Below are 15,199 nucleotides of genomic sequence, written 5' to 3'. Positions count from 1 at the left end.
GACATTAGTCATTTTCCTCATTTTAAAGTTTTCCAGCCCAGTGAAGCTAAATAGTATCATGGTTTGACAGAATGACTAATATTGACTGCTGTAGTTTGTTTGAGTATTTCACATATATTTCATTATACATTATACTTCAGGAAGTCTCGAAACAACATGGGGGTTGTAGTAAAGAAAATGGATTTCCAGGACTCTTTGACTCTTTTGTTGTTATAAAGATAAATCAATGATAAATTTACAGTCCCCTCTGAAAGCATTGGAACAACAAGATTCAGAATTTCAGCGTTCATTTCATATTTTAAAAAATAATGAAAAAAATAATTTTTGCTGGGAAACGGTAGAGACGCTCGGTCCAGTCAGTGGAGGGCGGATCAACGTAACGGACATGACGTGCGAGCAGAGGCGTGGCATCCTGTAGGCGCGGGCGCTTTTGCAGCGCTCTGATTGGTGCGATTTGAAAAAATTGTTTATCCGTAGACGGAGGGAACGGACTTCGAATTTCTCAGCGGGGAGAAGAGAAAGATCACGGAGTCGCTAATTTGAACAAAAAGAACACAACAATGATTAGGCCTACGTGAGTATTTGGCTATATTTCAGCAAAAGTTTTTCCTACTAGAAACATCTGTGAGAAACCTTTGTGTTTTCTAGTAATGAACACTTGTAAAAGCAGCAAATATTACCTAGGTAGCCATCTTGGCGACACAAGAACTGGCTAGTGCTCAGTGCTAGAAAATATATCTCGTTATCGCTGGATAATTCTCTAGTTTGTTGGCTAGATGTTGATTGTACCAGTACACACAGCTTCTAGCTATTACTTTTTGTCTACATGTAAGTACTATGCTACGCGAGTAACTTATCACATCTTGTGCCACAACTTTGGTTTGACAATTTGACTTCCTGATAATAATAATAATAATAGCTGAGAGTGAGTGTTATATTTGTGTAATGTAAAATATATTTGAGTAGGGTTGGACAGTATGACCTAAAATCAAAATCTCGATTAATTGAACACTTTACCTCGATTACGATTAATGAACGATTATTTTGCTTTTGGGTTTGTTTGTTTTTGCCCTCAGTTTCCTGACAAGGTTTGTACTGTAAACATGCTCAACTATTAAAGGTGGGATTTTTTTTTCTAAGAATGAATTTCTTATCTTATAAAATAATCGAAAGAAACACAAACTATTGAACTACTATAAACTATATAGCAAACTATTAAACTATATAAACTATCATCCTACTTGAGCAGAGATCAGATGTGGCTGTAAAGTGTAGACTTCAGTTCAGAAGCTACCTTTTTATAGCATGTTTTGTACATGTTGGCCAGCGCAGTTTGGGGGAATATGGTCACAGTGGCACAGTGTATGTTCTGTGGAGAGTTTTACCGAGGTGTTTAAACCCACTGCGCTCCACTGTAGCTATGGGAGCCATATCTTTCGCGATGTAGTAACAAATGGCGTCAGTTATTTGCTTTATGGAGGCACTTGTTGCTGGACGCTCATCAGTCTCTCTTTTTTTGAGCCATGCACTGTTCATATTCGTTAACGTGATTGTGCTCCGAGTGTTGAAACAGATTGGTGGTATTACCTTTGGTCTCTGAAATGGTTTTTATGCAATGTTTACATTTAACGTCATTTTGTTCGGTATCTTCTTTACTGAAGCCAAATTGGACACGGCGTTTTTCTTTGGTACAAGCTGCTCCTGTTGCCCAGTTGACTCGGTGTTTGAGTTCGCCTCCATGTTGCTTTCGTGCCGCTGACTGGATGAGGCGGCGTCACGTGACTACACACGCGGTAGTATGTTCTTAAAGGGAAAGTAGTAACAGGAATAAAAAACCGAAATATCCGACAAGGGGAAACTCACGTCAGGTTCAGATTCAGGTTCTGAATTTCGCTTTCGATTACTTTTCGATTAATCGTCCAGCCCTAGATTTGAGTATTTTGGCTTTCTAGTTATGCTGTTCTTATTTTTATTTCAGCAAGGGCAAAACCCCGCGCCGACCTCCTCCTAAAAAGCCAACAAACAACCTGAAGGATCCTGTCGGAGTAAGTACACCTGGGTATTTATTTCTAGTTTATCACACAGCAAACCTGGAGGTTATTAATGGACATAATGGTTACTGATCACACTAGGCTTTTGCTCATACTATGTGTGTTTGTGTGTGCAGGTGTACTGTCGTGTGCGTCCACTAGGGCCAGAGGATGGAGAATGCTGCATTGAGGTGATCAGTAGTACTACCATCCAGCTACATGCCCCTGATGGCCTCAAGGCCAATAGGAATGGGGAGTTTAAAGAGGTAAGTGGGTGTAAGAATGGAAAGTTTTGTCACTGTTTGAGTCAACGAAAGTGTGTTGGTAATATCCCAAGCTGATGCTTGAAACATTACAGAACTACAAATGAGGATTATTATAATAAAAAATTATTTTGCGGGAATTGTTTTCGTCAAATGATAAATAATATGACATGAGGGCATTTCACACTTGAAATAGTTAACCCTGGGTCATTCTAAACCCCATGTAAACAGAATCCTGGGTTATCTTGTTTCACATGTCACACTGCTCATACTTTACCTGGGATTAACAATTAATCCTGGGTAGTCGTCATCTGACTTTTCACAGGATACATTCCTAAACCCCGGGTTAACATTCTTATTTGCATATTAGTGGTGTCAACAACCATGTTTGTATAAATACAGCATGCGACCGGTTTAAATAATGGCTCGTCTCATGCTTTTGCATTAGTGAGGGGAAAAAAAATGTCACAGCATAAATCCTCCTTGGCAGATTTAACCCTCCTGAGACGCACAAAGACATTTTGTGTGTGTGTGTGTGTATATATATATATATATATAATATACACTTTTTTTTCTTCTTCCCTCAAATACTGTGTAACAATTCCCTTATTGTTTTGAGGGAAATGAGGAAGGCTCTTTAAAAGGGGCTTTATTTTACTTAACTTTTCTACTTTCGTGTTTTAGCAATTTTATTTTACTGTGCGCATATATCATAATTTCCACACATTGTAATTACTGTTTACATTACGTGCAGGGTTTCTGTGACTGTATAAAGCACATGATGTATGGCTCACACTGTTGAATTTCTGATTTGGTGTCTGATGCTAAGCATCTAGCTATAACATTCTAACACCACATTGTTTCACACTGTATATGTGCTAACCCTGCTTCAGAGCATGGTTTCATAACCCCTGATAAAAAGCGGTGCTAACCCTGCTTCTAAATTACAAGTGTGGAATGAAATAATACACTCCAGACTATGCTGTTAAATGAACATAACTTAATAACATGCACTTGCATTATTTTTGTATAACTGTTGCGTAGTATTCCTTATATAATTCAGTATTGTGTCTTGACTGTAGCAATCATTGTTCTTGCTTTGCAGACTCAGTATTCCTTCAAGAAGGTTTTTGGAATTAAAACCACACAGAGGGAATTATTTGAGGATGTTGCAAAACCTCTTGTGGACGATCTTATTCATGGCAAAAATGGTATTGGAATAATTCACTTAGCACTAAATATGAAATGGTTTAATTTGATATATTGATTGATTACACCTGTGACATTTACCTTTTTCAATATTAGGTCTTTTGTTCACCTATGGTGTCACGGGCAGTGGAAAAACCTACACGATGACTGGTTCCCCAGGTCAAGGTGGGCTCCTGCCCCGCTCACTGGATATGATCTTCAACAGCATTGGTCCTTACCAGGCCAAAAGATTTGTATGCAACATTTAGTGCTTTTTGTTTCATTGGTAAATGTAACATAATCTACTATTTATTTAATGATTTAATTTCTTTTTCAGGTCTTCAAGCCTGATGATAAGAATGGCATGGAAGTGCAAAACCAGGTGGATGCTCTTCTGGAACGACAGAAACAAGAGAGTCAGCTATTTGTACCAAAGACTCCATCTTCAAGGTACATAAACAGTTCAACTTAATACGGTGTGTTGACTGGTTATTTTTGTAGAATTGCCATGTTTCATCATATTTTGTTTTGCAGGCAAAGAGTTGATCCAGAGTTCGCTGACATGATCACTCCAGAAGAAGCTTCTAAGGCTGAAGGGGTGGATGAGGACAGTAGCTACAGCGTGTTTGTCTCCTACATCGAGATATACAATAATTACATCTATGATCTCCTGGAGGAGGCTCCATTTGACCCAATAAGGCCAAAGTAAGCTCATTGTTCTGGTTTCTTTAGATTTAGTTTGCTTTTATTTATATGTGCAGAAATCAGAGTGTAATTATCATTTCCATGTATGTCATATGGAGGCGCTGGTTGTACACTATGGCCGTTCTGTCGAGAACTTGGTCCTACTTTTCTAAAAATTTCACTTTTTGGACACTGATGTGTATCTGTAATGCTTTAGCTTGTGGTTTAAATTTTTGTGTTCCTTTGCTAGGTGGAATGGTGCAGGGACACCTCTGCGAAACAACACTGAGTTCATGTACGTGACCAGTGGATAACGCCTGTAGATAGACAGAAACTTGAGCAAAATGTCCAGTCTTATTCACTGTGTAGCTGTGGTGTGCAATACTGTTGACTGAGTGTCATCCCCCCCCCCCCCATTATTTTTTTTTTTATTATTATTATTTTTTTGCTTTTTGGCTTATATTGAATGCCTTGCAGCTTTGTTTGTTTGCCATTTGTCTTCTGCTGTAACCCATTGCAGCATGACTGGAAAAAAAAATTGTGCTTGTTTGTCTCTAAACACAAGATAAGTGTGTTAAGATGTTGTATTTGCTTCTTTTAGACCACCTCAGTCCAAGATTTTACGTGAAGATCAAAACCACAACATGTATGTGGCTGGGTGCACAGAGCTTGAAGTGAAATCGACAGAGGAAGCGTTTGAAGTCTTTTGGAGGGGTGAGTTGAAATGCCTATAGTTGACATTCCCTGACGCAATATCATCTACTGTTTTAATTATATTTCCCTTTAAATATTGACCACCAGGTCAAAAGAAGCGCAGGATTGCAAACACTCAGTTAAATCGTGAGTCGAGCAGATCACACAGCGTCTTTATCATTAAACTGGCACAAGCCCCATTGGATGCAGATGGAGACAATGTCCTTCAGGTAACCAGTTATGTATGCCTGCACAATTGGCTGAAGGAAGGCTTCAGGACAAGATGGGTCAGTTTTGCTTAAATTTCCTTCCAGGATAAGAACCAGGTGAATGTGAGTCAGTTGTGTCTGGTGGATCTGGCTGGCAGTGAACGCACAAGCAGAACCCGTGCAGAGGGCAGCCGCCTTCGGGAAGCAGGTTAGCGGTCTCAGTTGAGAAAGTGGGCCTTCTTTTCTCTAAATCCTTAACCCTGTGTTTCATATGAAATTCATTGTTCGTGTTGTTTCTCTCCAGGCAACATCAATCAGTCTCTGATGACTCTCCGCACATGCATTGAAGTTCTCCGAGAGAATCAGATGTGTGGAACAAACAAGGTGTTTAATCCCCCCCCCGTTATTTTCCATTTCTCACATGGTGGTGTGATGTAATGATGTACACATTTTCTTCTCAGATGGTCCCATACAGAGACTCTAAAGTGACCCATCTGTTCAAAAATTATTTTGATGGTGAGGGGAAAGTCCGAATGGTGGTCTGTGTAAACCCTAAGGCTGATGATTATGAAGAAACGATGGTAAGCTAATATTGTTGTGTTTGAGTTATGAATTCTGATAGTCAGTATTGTGGTTCTATAACTGTGCCGTGTGTGTTTGGCAGCTGGTGATGCGGTTTGCTGAGATGACTCAGGAGGTGGAAGTGGCCCGGCCTGTTGACAGGCCCATCTGCGGCTTTGCTGCAGGACGCCGACAGAGAAACCAGGCCTTCAAAGAAGAGCTGTCTCGCCGGCTAGAGGAACGCGGAGGCCCAATAGATGGAGGTATTGCTTATCCTCTTGTACAGAATGGCACCTCTAAGCAGTGTGGAAGTTGTTTGCGTCTAATGCTTGTGACTTTCTGCCCAGAACCATCCTCGGCCCTGAGCCAGTTTTTGCAAAACCTGCCCCCGTTGCCGCCCTGTGAAATCTCTAACCCTACCGACGACCATACACTTCCTAGATTTATTGAGGCCTTGGAGAAGCGGCATAAGATCCGCCTGATGATGACTGAAGAGTACAACAAAGCCGGTATATTTGTCTCAACAGTTTTGCGGTTGCAATTTGTAGTGCTAATGCAAGTACTAAGTATTTATTCTCTTCATAGCCAATATGCTGAAGTCCATGCTTCAAGAACTGGATGGCAACCTCATCTCCAAAGAGAATTTCATCCATGATCAACGGTCCAAGCTGGGTGAGAAGGACAAAATGATCCACAACCAGAAAAATGAGATTGACCGGCTGGAGAAGAAATCCAAGATGCTGGAGTACAAGGTAATTCTGATTTGAATCAGCAATACTGCAGTCATAATTAGTGTTATGTGGGGTGTGAAGCTTAATGCTGCTTTCTTTGTGTCCAGATTGACCTCCTGCAGAAAACCACAAATATCTATGAGGAGGATAAGCGTACCTTACAGAATGAGCTGGAGAGCAGAGAGCAGAGGTTGCAGCGGGAGCTCTCGGAAAAGAAGCGAATGGAGGCACGCATGCAAGGGTTGGTCTCGGATGAAAAGCTCCGGTGGCAGAAGGAGTGTGTGAGTAGCCTTGCTATCTTTGCCTCTCAGTTGCTGACTATATTGGAAAATGTTATGATTTTCTGGGTGAAAGATGAAAATTTGATTACTTCTCACTGATATCCATTAATTTCATAATCTTCTACCAGTGTAGACTTTGCTTTTTGATACCATTTTGCGAATTATTTAAGTTATCTACAGTGAGGGGAAAAAAGTATTTGATCCCTTGCTGATTTTGTACGTTTGCCCACTGACAAAGAAATTATCGTTCTATAATTTTAATGGTAGATTTATTTGAACAGTGAGAGACAGAATAACAACAATAAAAAAAAAATCCAGAAAAACACATGTCAAAAATATTCTAAATTGATTTGCATTTTAATGAGTGAAATATGTATTTGACCCCTCTGCAAAACATGACTTAGTACTTGGTGGCAAAACCCTTGTTGGCAATCACAGAGGTCAGACGTTTCTTGTAGTTGGTCACCAGGTTTGCACACATCTCAGGAGGGATTTTGTCCCACTCCTCTTTGCAGATCTTCTCCAAGTCATTAAGGTTTCGAGGCTGACGTTTGGCAACTCGAACCTTCAGCTCCCTCCACAGATTTTCTATGGGATTAAGGTCTGGAGGCTGGCTAAGCCACTCCAGGACCTTAATGTGCTTCTTCTTGAGCCACTCCTTTGTTGCCTTGGCCGTATGTTTTGGGTCATTGTCCTGCTGGAATACCCATCCACGACCCATTTTCAATGCCCTGTCTGAGGGAAGGAGGTTCTCACCCAAGATTTGACGCTACATGGCCCCGTCCATCGTCCCTTTTGATGCGGTGAAGTTGTCCTGTCCCCTTAGCAGAAAAACACCCCCAAAGCATAATGTTTCCACCTCCATGTTTGACGGTGGGGATGGTGTTCTTGGGGTCATAGGCAGCATTCCTCCTCCTCCAAACACGGCGAGTTGAGTTGATGCCAAAGAGCTCCATTTTGTTCTCATCTGACCACAACGCTTTCACCCAGTTGTCCTCTGAATCATTCAGATGTTCATTGCAAACTTCAGACGGGCATGTATATGTGCTTTCTTGAGCAGGGGGACCTTGCGGGCGCTGCAGGATTTCAGTCCTTCACGGCGTAGTGTGTTACCAATTGTTTTCTTGGTGACTATGGTCCCAGCTGCCTTGAGATAATTGACAAGATCCTCCCGTGTAGTTCTGGGCTGATTCCTCACTGTTGTCATTGATCATTGCAACTCCACGAGGTGAGATCTTGCATGGAGCCCCAGGCCGAGGGAGATTGACAGTTCTTTTGTGTTTCTTCCATTTGCGAATAATCGCACCAACTGTTGTCACCTTCTCACCAAGCTGCTTGGCAATGGTCTTGTAGCCCATTCCAGACTTGTGTAGGTCTACAATCTTGTCCCTGACATCCTTGGAGAGCTCTTTGGTCTTGGCCATGGTGGAGAGTTTGGAATCTGATTGATTGATTGCTTCTGTGGACAGGTGTCTTTTATACAGGTAACAAGCTGAGATTAGGAGCACTCCCTTTAAGAGTGTGCTCCTAATCTCAGCTCATTACCTGTATAAAAGACACCTGGGAGCCAGAAATCTTTCTGATTGAGAGGGGGTCAAATACTTATTTCCCTCATTAAAATGCAAATCAACTTATAACATTTTTGACATGCATTGTTCTGGATTTTCTTGTTGTTATTCTGTCTCTCACTGTTCAAATAAATCTACCATTAAAATTATAGACTGGTCATTTCTTTGTCAGTGGGCAAACATACAAAATCAGCAGGGGATCAAATACTTTTTTCCCTCACTGTATACATTAGAGGTTGACCGATGAATCTGCATGATTACCGATTGCTGGAGCTATCTACTGTCAGCAAAAACCGACACAGATAGTTTTTCTTGGTTCCGTCCATTGTGGGAGTGTCCGAGAATTGTCCACTGTCATTATACAGTACGAGAGTGTCCTCTAGAGGTGAAGTAAAAACTATGAGTAACAAATTTTGTAGTTCTTTTTGTTTAGTAGTGTGTGAGTATATATGTGTGTGTGTATATATGTGTGTATATATATATATATATATATATATATATAAATATATTATATATATTATTATATATATTATTATAATATTATAATAATTATATTAATATATATATATTAATATATTATATGTATGTATATGTGTATGTGTGTGTGTGTGTGTGTGTGTGTGTATATATATATATATATATATATATATATATATATATATATATATATATATATATATATATATAAATAAATAAATATATTATAGGATGTCTCTATTTTTTGTTATTTGGAGTTTGGATGTATATATTTTTATTTATTAATAGATATTAATGAAGAGATTTTTTCCATTAAAAAAAGTACAGCACATTTTCATGGTCTTTTTTTATAAAGTTGAGCAATATTTTACTTTATCATTCAGTGTCAATTTTTAAAACTATCGGTTGATTTAATCTGTTATCGGCAGGTACTGCCCAACTTGGTTATCGGTATTGATAAAATCGGTCAACCGCTACTATACATAAGCTGTACACTGACTTAAAACATCAAACCATCAAATATTTGGGAAGTAAGGTTTCCAGTGGTCCATTTTCTGTGGTTTCAGCCCAGTCCCTGTTTCCATCTCAAGCCTGACAAATTAGATTCTGAATCTGTTTTAGCTTGAAGCTTTGTGTTGTTTTTCAGGAGAGGCGGGTAAATGCCAAGGAACTGGAAATGCAGAACAAGCTTTGGGTAAAGGACGAAAAGCTGAAGCAGCTCAAAGCTATAGTAACTGAGAGCAAGACAGACACCCGACCAGATAAACCGCAGCGACCCTCCCGAGAAAAGGACAGAGTGCCTGCGAAGAGATCAGCCTCGCCCTCGCCGATACCTGTACGTCTTTTTAATTTATGACCCACTCTATAATCTGTCATTTCACTGTGTCTGCTCCAAGCTTTTGTTTTTTCACTTGCATGATCCTTTTCTGTAATATTTTGTATAAGTCTTATCAGGATCAGTTACTGGTCTTGTGCTTTCACGCTATTTTGTTTTAAAACAAATACGATGTGCATGTGATCCATGTGTACTAACTGAAATCTGTGTGCAGTCTAACTTCTCCTGTCAGGCATCAGAATATATCCTTCCCAAAGTTGTCAGGCCAGCCCCTCTTTCCCCCAGCACTAGCAGTGTGTCTGTGGCCTCCAGCATCTCCGACTGGGAGCAGCGAATGCCACAGGCCAACATGCAGGGCAGTCCCTCCCCTCCCTATGGTAGAAGCAGAGCTCAGGGTCTTCCTGGAAGCCTTAGCAGGCAGAGAGGCAGGTGCTGGGCCAGAGAATGTGAGGTGCAAGTTCAGCCAGCAGATGTAGACCTAAAGGAGTGTGTTTACAGGGTCAGTGATGTCGTGTTGTAGTTATAGACAGAGCTGCCTTGATACTAACATAGTGCTTCCCCAACTGTGTTCTTAAATATGTTGCTTGATGGGTGCACTTCTGTAGAGAAATTTGGGGAAATCTGTGCTGCTTATTATTCAACTGGCATGTTTTTATGTCCTGTTTTGCACTTTAATCAAATAAATTGAATTCTATTTAAAAATCAGTGCGATCTCTGGTGCATTGAGTAGCAGCATCCTTGTGTGTATTATGGCTTGCAAATAAACCTTTTCTTACAAAGAAAATAATTATCCTGCTCTAGAATGTGTATTGGACTATTCTTGCTATTCTGTAACGTGTTTGCCCTTGTAGCATGTTTAGTGCATGCTGTGATAGAATATAGTTCCACTAACCTGCTAACCGCTGTATGTATTGGGTTCCTCTCTGAATCATATCCTGAATGTGTGTGTTGGTTGTACAGACTGGGCCGGCAGTTCGGCCTGTGCACAGGCGCTCGCACTCAGCTGGTGGTGAGAGATGGGTGGATCACAAACCCACCACCAATGTGGAGCTAGACACAGTCATGCAGCCCAGCGTTCCCAACTCGATCAAGGTGACCACTCCCAGCGAGAAAGCCCTGTCCAAGTGTGACAAGTACATGCTGACACACCAGGAAGTGGCCTCTGATGGCGAGATCCAAACAAAGCTCATCAAGGTGCTTTTGAATGTCTAATCTAGCCTGCTGAGCATATGATGGTCTTATAACTGACGTCCTTGACTAATAAAATGTTTGCTTTTCAGGGTGAGGTGTTCAAAACTAGAGGTGGGGGACAAGCAGTTCAGTTCACTGATATTGAAACGCTGAAACAAGAAAATGCTGTTGGTCCAAGGTGAATATAACCCCCCTGCCCCACAAAACAAACAAACAAAAAAAACAGCTTTATGTTTTATGTGCTGTATACTTTTACAGGAGACCTTAGACAGGATGTTTTGCTGGACTTTGCATGTTAAGGTATACTATGAATGTGTTTTGCTGCAGCCGCAAAAGGAGATCAGAAGAGAACTGCCAGGATGAGCCTAAGGATGGAGACTGGACAGATGTAGAGACCAGGGTAAGGGATAGTTAGTTGCTCTGCTTGTATCTCTATACTGACTACATTTTGTAATGTAATGACAAAAACTTTCCAATAACTTGACTGCCTGCTTTCAATGTTTGTTTTGTTAAAAATGTATTTATTAAAATATATATATATTTTAATGGCTGTGCTGCATATAATGATTGCTCAAACTCCCTTTTCGTCTTTGCCCTGTTTAGTGTGCTGTGGCTGTGGAGATGAGAGCTGGCTCAAACCTGGGACCTGGTTATCAACACCATGGATATCCAAAGTAAGTTCTTTTCTAAACATATTTACCATTTGCATTTAATCCCAACATTGAACAGAAGCTTTATTGGGTTAAACCTGCATTTAACCGTCCAATATTTTGTCTTGCAGACGCAGAAAGCCCTAAACATTGCCCTTGCATTGCTATCACAGTCAAGAGTTCTTCCTTCTTGAAACCTCTCATCACTGTGCAATACTATTTAACTTTTTAAAAAATACTTTTATATAAGACACTTTTATATATAGGCCTGTATATAAATTCACCAAAGGGGTTTTGTAGTGTGGCATGTTTTCAACTTTAGTGTTACCATCAAATATTCCTAATTTAATCAAGGCCTAGATGTGGCTTGAGACAAAATGTATGGTGTGTGTTTTTTTTTTTTTTTTGTTTTTGTTTTTTTGTTTTTTTTGTTTTTTTGTTCCCCTGCTGACCCTCAAGTGTGTAAATCTTTTCTATAGCTGAAGTAGGGTAATCTAGACATAGGATAGTCTGGATTGTGCTTTCTAATTAGAACCCCATTATTGAGTGCAATATTGATTGCAGTCATGTTCTTAGTAAAGCGCTGTTTTCTCACTTGTATTATGTAACTAGAGCTTATCAGAACAAATTTGAACACGGTGGCATTCATAGTACACGAGCTGTTAAATGGCTTTTGAGTCTTTCTTCTTTGGAATATTATTTTCACATAAATTGAATACTTGTACTTATTGCCTTGGTTTCACTTATTTCACTGAATGAGCAGAAGAGGGCAGCAGTACATTAGCCACTTTTGTAAAAAGTGTAAAAGCAACAATGTTTATTTATAGAGTGATATGTGTTAAATCCTGCACATATCCAAAGAAAGATGTTAAAGCATGGTTCATTAACAAATGATAGCAGGGTTCCTACGGTCATGAAAAACCTGGAAAAGTCATGGAAATTTAAAATGGCAATTTCCAGGCCTGGAGAAGTTTTGGAAAAATAAATAAACCCAGAAAGTTTAGGAAAAGTCGTGGAAATTTGCCTCACAAAAATTCTGGTATAATTGAATATATATTTAATTGTTAATATTGGTTAAAAAATACATAACGTTAGGATTATCAGTCACATAACGTTATGTCCTCTGCATGAGGTAACGTCTGGCACAGTTGCAGCTTGTACTTTGAGTCAGGGCCGTAACCACCATAGACATTGAGGGAGACACGTCCTCCCCATAATCAGATATGGCCAAATTGCCCCCCAGTATTTGATGTGTTTGATTCTGCCCTGCTCCACTCCATTATGCTCTGCTATCTATGTTGTTAGGATAACAAATAGTTATGTGAAAATGTTTGAGATGGCCAATCAAATCAAAGACGGTGGGGCTTTACTGTTCACAGAAGCTGCGTGATGCTTCAGATTTAATGGTGAAAGAGTGTGAGGTAAAATGTAAGCTAAGTAGCTAAAGTTTAATATTTGACAACTGTTTTATGATAGAAACGTTAATTCAATTCAATTCTATTTGTATAGCGCTTTTTACAATAGACATTGTCTCAAAGCAGCTTTACAGAAAACATATAAACACGGTATACAGATTTTAAATAATTTTAAACGACCGACAGTAATGCGCAGGGATGCAAACATTTACGTGAATCATGTAATGTAATACAGTATTGTCAATGTGAAAAGACGAGAAACCTTAACAGAGCTGTTTTCAGTATATTAGGCATGTACATATTGTGAATGAATGTAATGAAGGTGGTTACCTGGCTTTAATGGTAGCCTTTCAGTAAATACACTTACAGTGCATCCGGAAAGTATTCAGTGCTTCACTTTTTCCACATTTTATGTTATGTTACAGCCTTATTCCAATATGGATTAAATTAATTAGTTTCCTCAAAATTCTACAAACAATACCCCATAATGACAAGGTGAAAAGTTTGTTTGAAATCTTTGCAAATGTATTAAAAATTTAAAACAACAAAAAGTACATGTATATAAGTATTCACAGTCTTTGCCCTGACACTCAAAATTGAGCTCAGGTGCATCCTGTTTCCACTGAGATGTTTCTACAACTTGATTGGAGTCCACCTGGGGTAAATTCAGTTGACTGGACATGATTTGGAAAGGCACACACCTGTCTATATAAGGTCCCACAGTTAACAATGCATGTCAGAGCACAAACCAAGCCATGAATTCCAAAGAATTGTCTGTAGACCTCCAAGACAGGATTGTATTGAGGCACAGATCTGGGGAAGGGTACAAAAACATTTTTGCACCATTGAAGGTCCCAATGAGCACAGTGGCCTCCATCATCCGTAAATGGAAGAAGTTTGGAACCACCAGGACTCTTTCTAGAGCTGGCCGCCTGGCCAAACTGAGCGATCGGGGGAGAAGGGCCTTAGTCGGGGAGGTGACCAAAAACCTGATGGTCACTCTGACAGAGCTCCAGCGTGTCTCTGTGGAGAGAGGAGAACCTTCCAGAAGAACAACCTGGAACAATCTCTGCAGCACTCCACCAATCAGGCCTGTATGGTAGAGTGGCCAGACAGAAGCCACTCCTCAGTAAAAGGCACATGACAGCCCGGATGGAGTTTGCCAAAAGGCACCTGAAGGACTCTCAGACCAAGATTGAACTCTGGCCTGAATGGCAAGCGTCATGTCTGGAGGAAGCCAGGCATCAGTCATCACCTGGCCAATACCATCCCTACAGTAAAGCATGTTGGTGGCAGCATCATGCTGTGGGGATGTTTTTCAGCGGCAGGAACTGGGAGACTAGTCAGGATCGAGGGAAAGGTGAATGCAGCAATGTACAGAGACATCCTTGATGAAAACCTGCTCCAGAGCACTCTGGACCTCAGACTGGGGTGTAGGTTCATCTTCTAACAGGGCAACGACCCTCAGCACACAGCCAAGATAACAAAGGAGTGGCTACAGGACAACTCTGTGAATGTCCTTGAGTGGCCCAGCCAGAGCCCAGACTTGAACCTGATTGAACATCTCTGGAGAGATCTGAAAATGGCTGTGCACCGACGCTCCCCATCCAACCTGATGGAGCATGAGAGGAATGGGAGAAACTGCCCAAAAATAGGTGTGCCAAGCTTGTAGCATCATACTCAAAAAGACTTGAGGCTGTAATTGATGCCAAAGGTGCTTCAACAAAGTATTGAGCAAAGGCTGTGAATACTTATGTACATGTGCTTTTTTGTTGTTTTTTATTTTTAATAAATTTGCAAAGATTTCAAACAAACTTCTTTCACGTTGTCATTATGGGGTATTGTTTGTAGAATTTTGAGGAAAATAATGAATTTAATCCATTTTGGAATAAGGCTGTAACACAACAAAATGTGGGAAAAGTGAAGCGCTCTGAATACTTTCCGGATGCACTGTATCTAAGAAAATAATTCATAAAACTCAAAGTGGAAGTTATTATCCTCAGAGCATGTGGCTTTGACTCGAGTGTGTTTTTAGGTTGTGGAGACGTTTGACACCCTGTAGTAGGTATGTAGTTTAGAAATGGTTTGCTTCGTTTGAAAATAAATGCCAGAGCTAAATTTACAGTGCTCTGTTGCAATACTGGTGCAGATCGCACAACACTTGCCGTTTCAAAAGAAGACAAAATTCAGAACAATTTTCATTAAAACGTCTTCAAACCTTTGTAAAATGTATCAGTTTAACATTTTGTGCTTCTGCAGATTAAAAATCAGATATAGCCAAAAGCTGCAACAGTGGTTATTTTAAAAGTATGAGGCAATGTAATAGGTAGTCAGCCAAGTATGAGGACAGCACAGATCATTTCCCCACTTTAATTGAATTTAGTCTTCAAAAAGCCATGGAGGGAAAGTATTTTCCATATCAT

General features: G+C 40.1%; 1 protein-coding gene across 4 annotated transcripts; it reads left to right on the top strand.

Annotated features, from left to right (window-relative positions):
• Positions 1–391: 391 nt before the first annotated feature.
• Positions 392–13,268, top strand: kif23 (kinesin family member 23). Of its 4 annotated transcripts, XM_053623069.1 has the most exons (24): positions 392–574; positions 1,979–2,045; positions 2,168–2,296; positions 3,399–3,504; positions 3,599–3,735; positions 3,819–3,931; positions 4,016–4,186; positions 4,416–4,460; positions 4,767–4,879; positions 4,967–5,088; positions 5,173–5,275; positions 5,372–5,451; positions 5,529–5,648; positions 5,732–5,891; positions 5,976–6,137; positions 6,214–6,380; positions 6,467–6,640; positions 9,332–9,520; positions 9,735–10,019; positions 10,481–10,714; positions 10,801–10,889; positions 11,039–11,111; positions 11,315–11,385; positions 11,493–13,268. In XM_053623069.1, exons 1-24 carry the CDS (start codon positions 561–563, stop codon positions 11,506–11,508), a joined length of 2,940 nt encoding a protein of 979 aa, XP_053479044.1. In that variant the 5' UTR covers positions 392–560; the 3' UTR covers positions 11,509–13,268. The 4 variants fall into 4 exon arrangements, with proteins under 4 accessions (XP_053479044.1, XP_053479045.1, XP_053479046.1 ...); XM_053623070.1 differs by lacking the exon at positions 4,416–4,460; XM_053623071.1 differs by lacking the exon at positions 9,735–10,019 and having other exon boundaries at positions 395–574.
• Positions 13,269–15,199: the final 1,931 nt, after the last annotated feature.

Source organism: Ictalurus furcatus, chromosome 4 (genome assembly GCF_023375685.1).
Source record: "Ictalurus furcatus strain D&B chromosome 4, Billie_1.0, whole genome shotgun sequence".
Taxonomy (NCBI): domain Eukaryota; kingdom Metazoa; phylum Chordata; class Actinopteri; order Siluriformes; family Ictaluridae; genus Ictalurus; species Ictalurus furcatus.
Note: the sequence above shows the minus strand (reverse complement) of the source record. Positions and strands in the feature narration are given on the sequence as shown.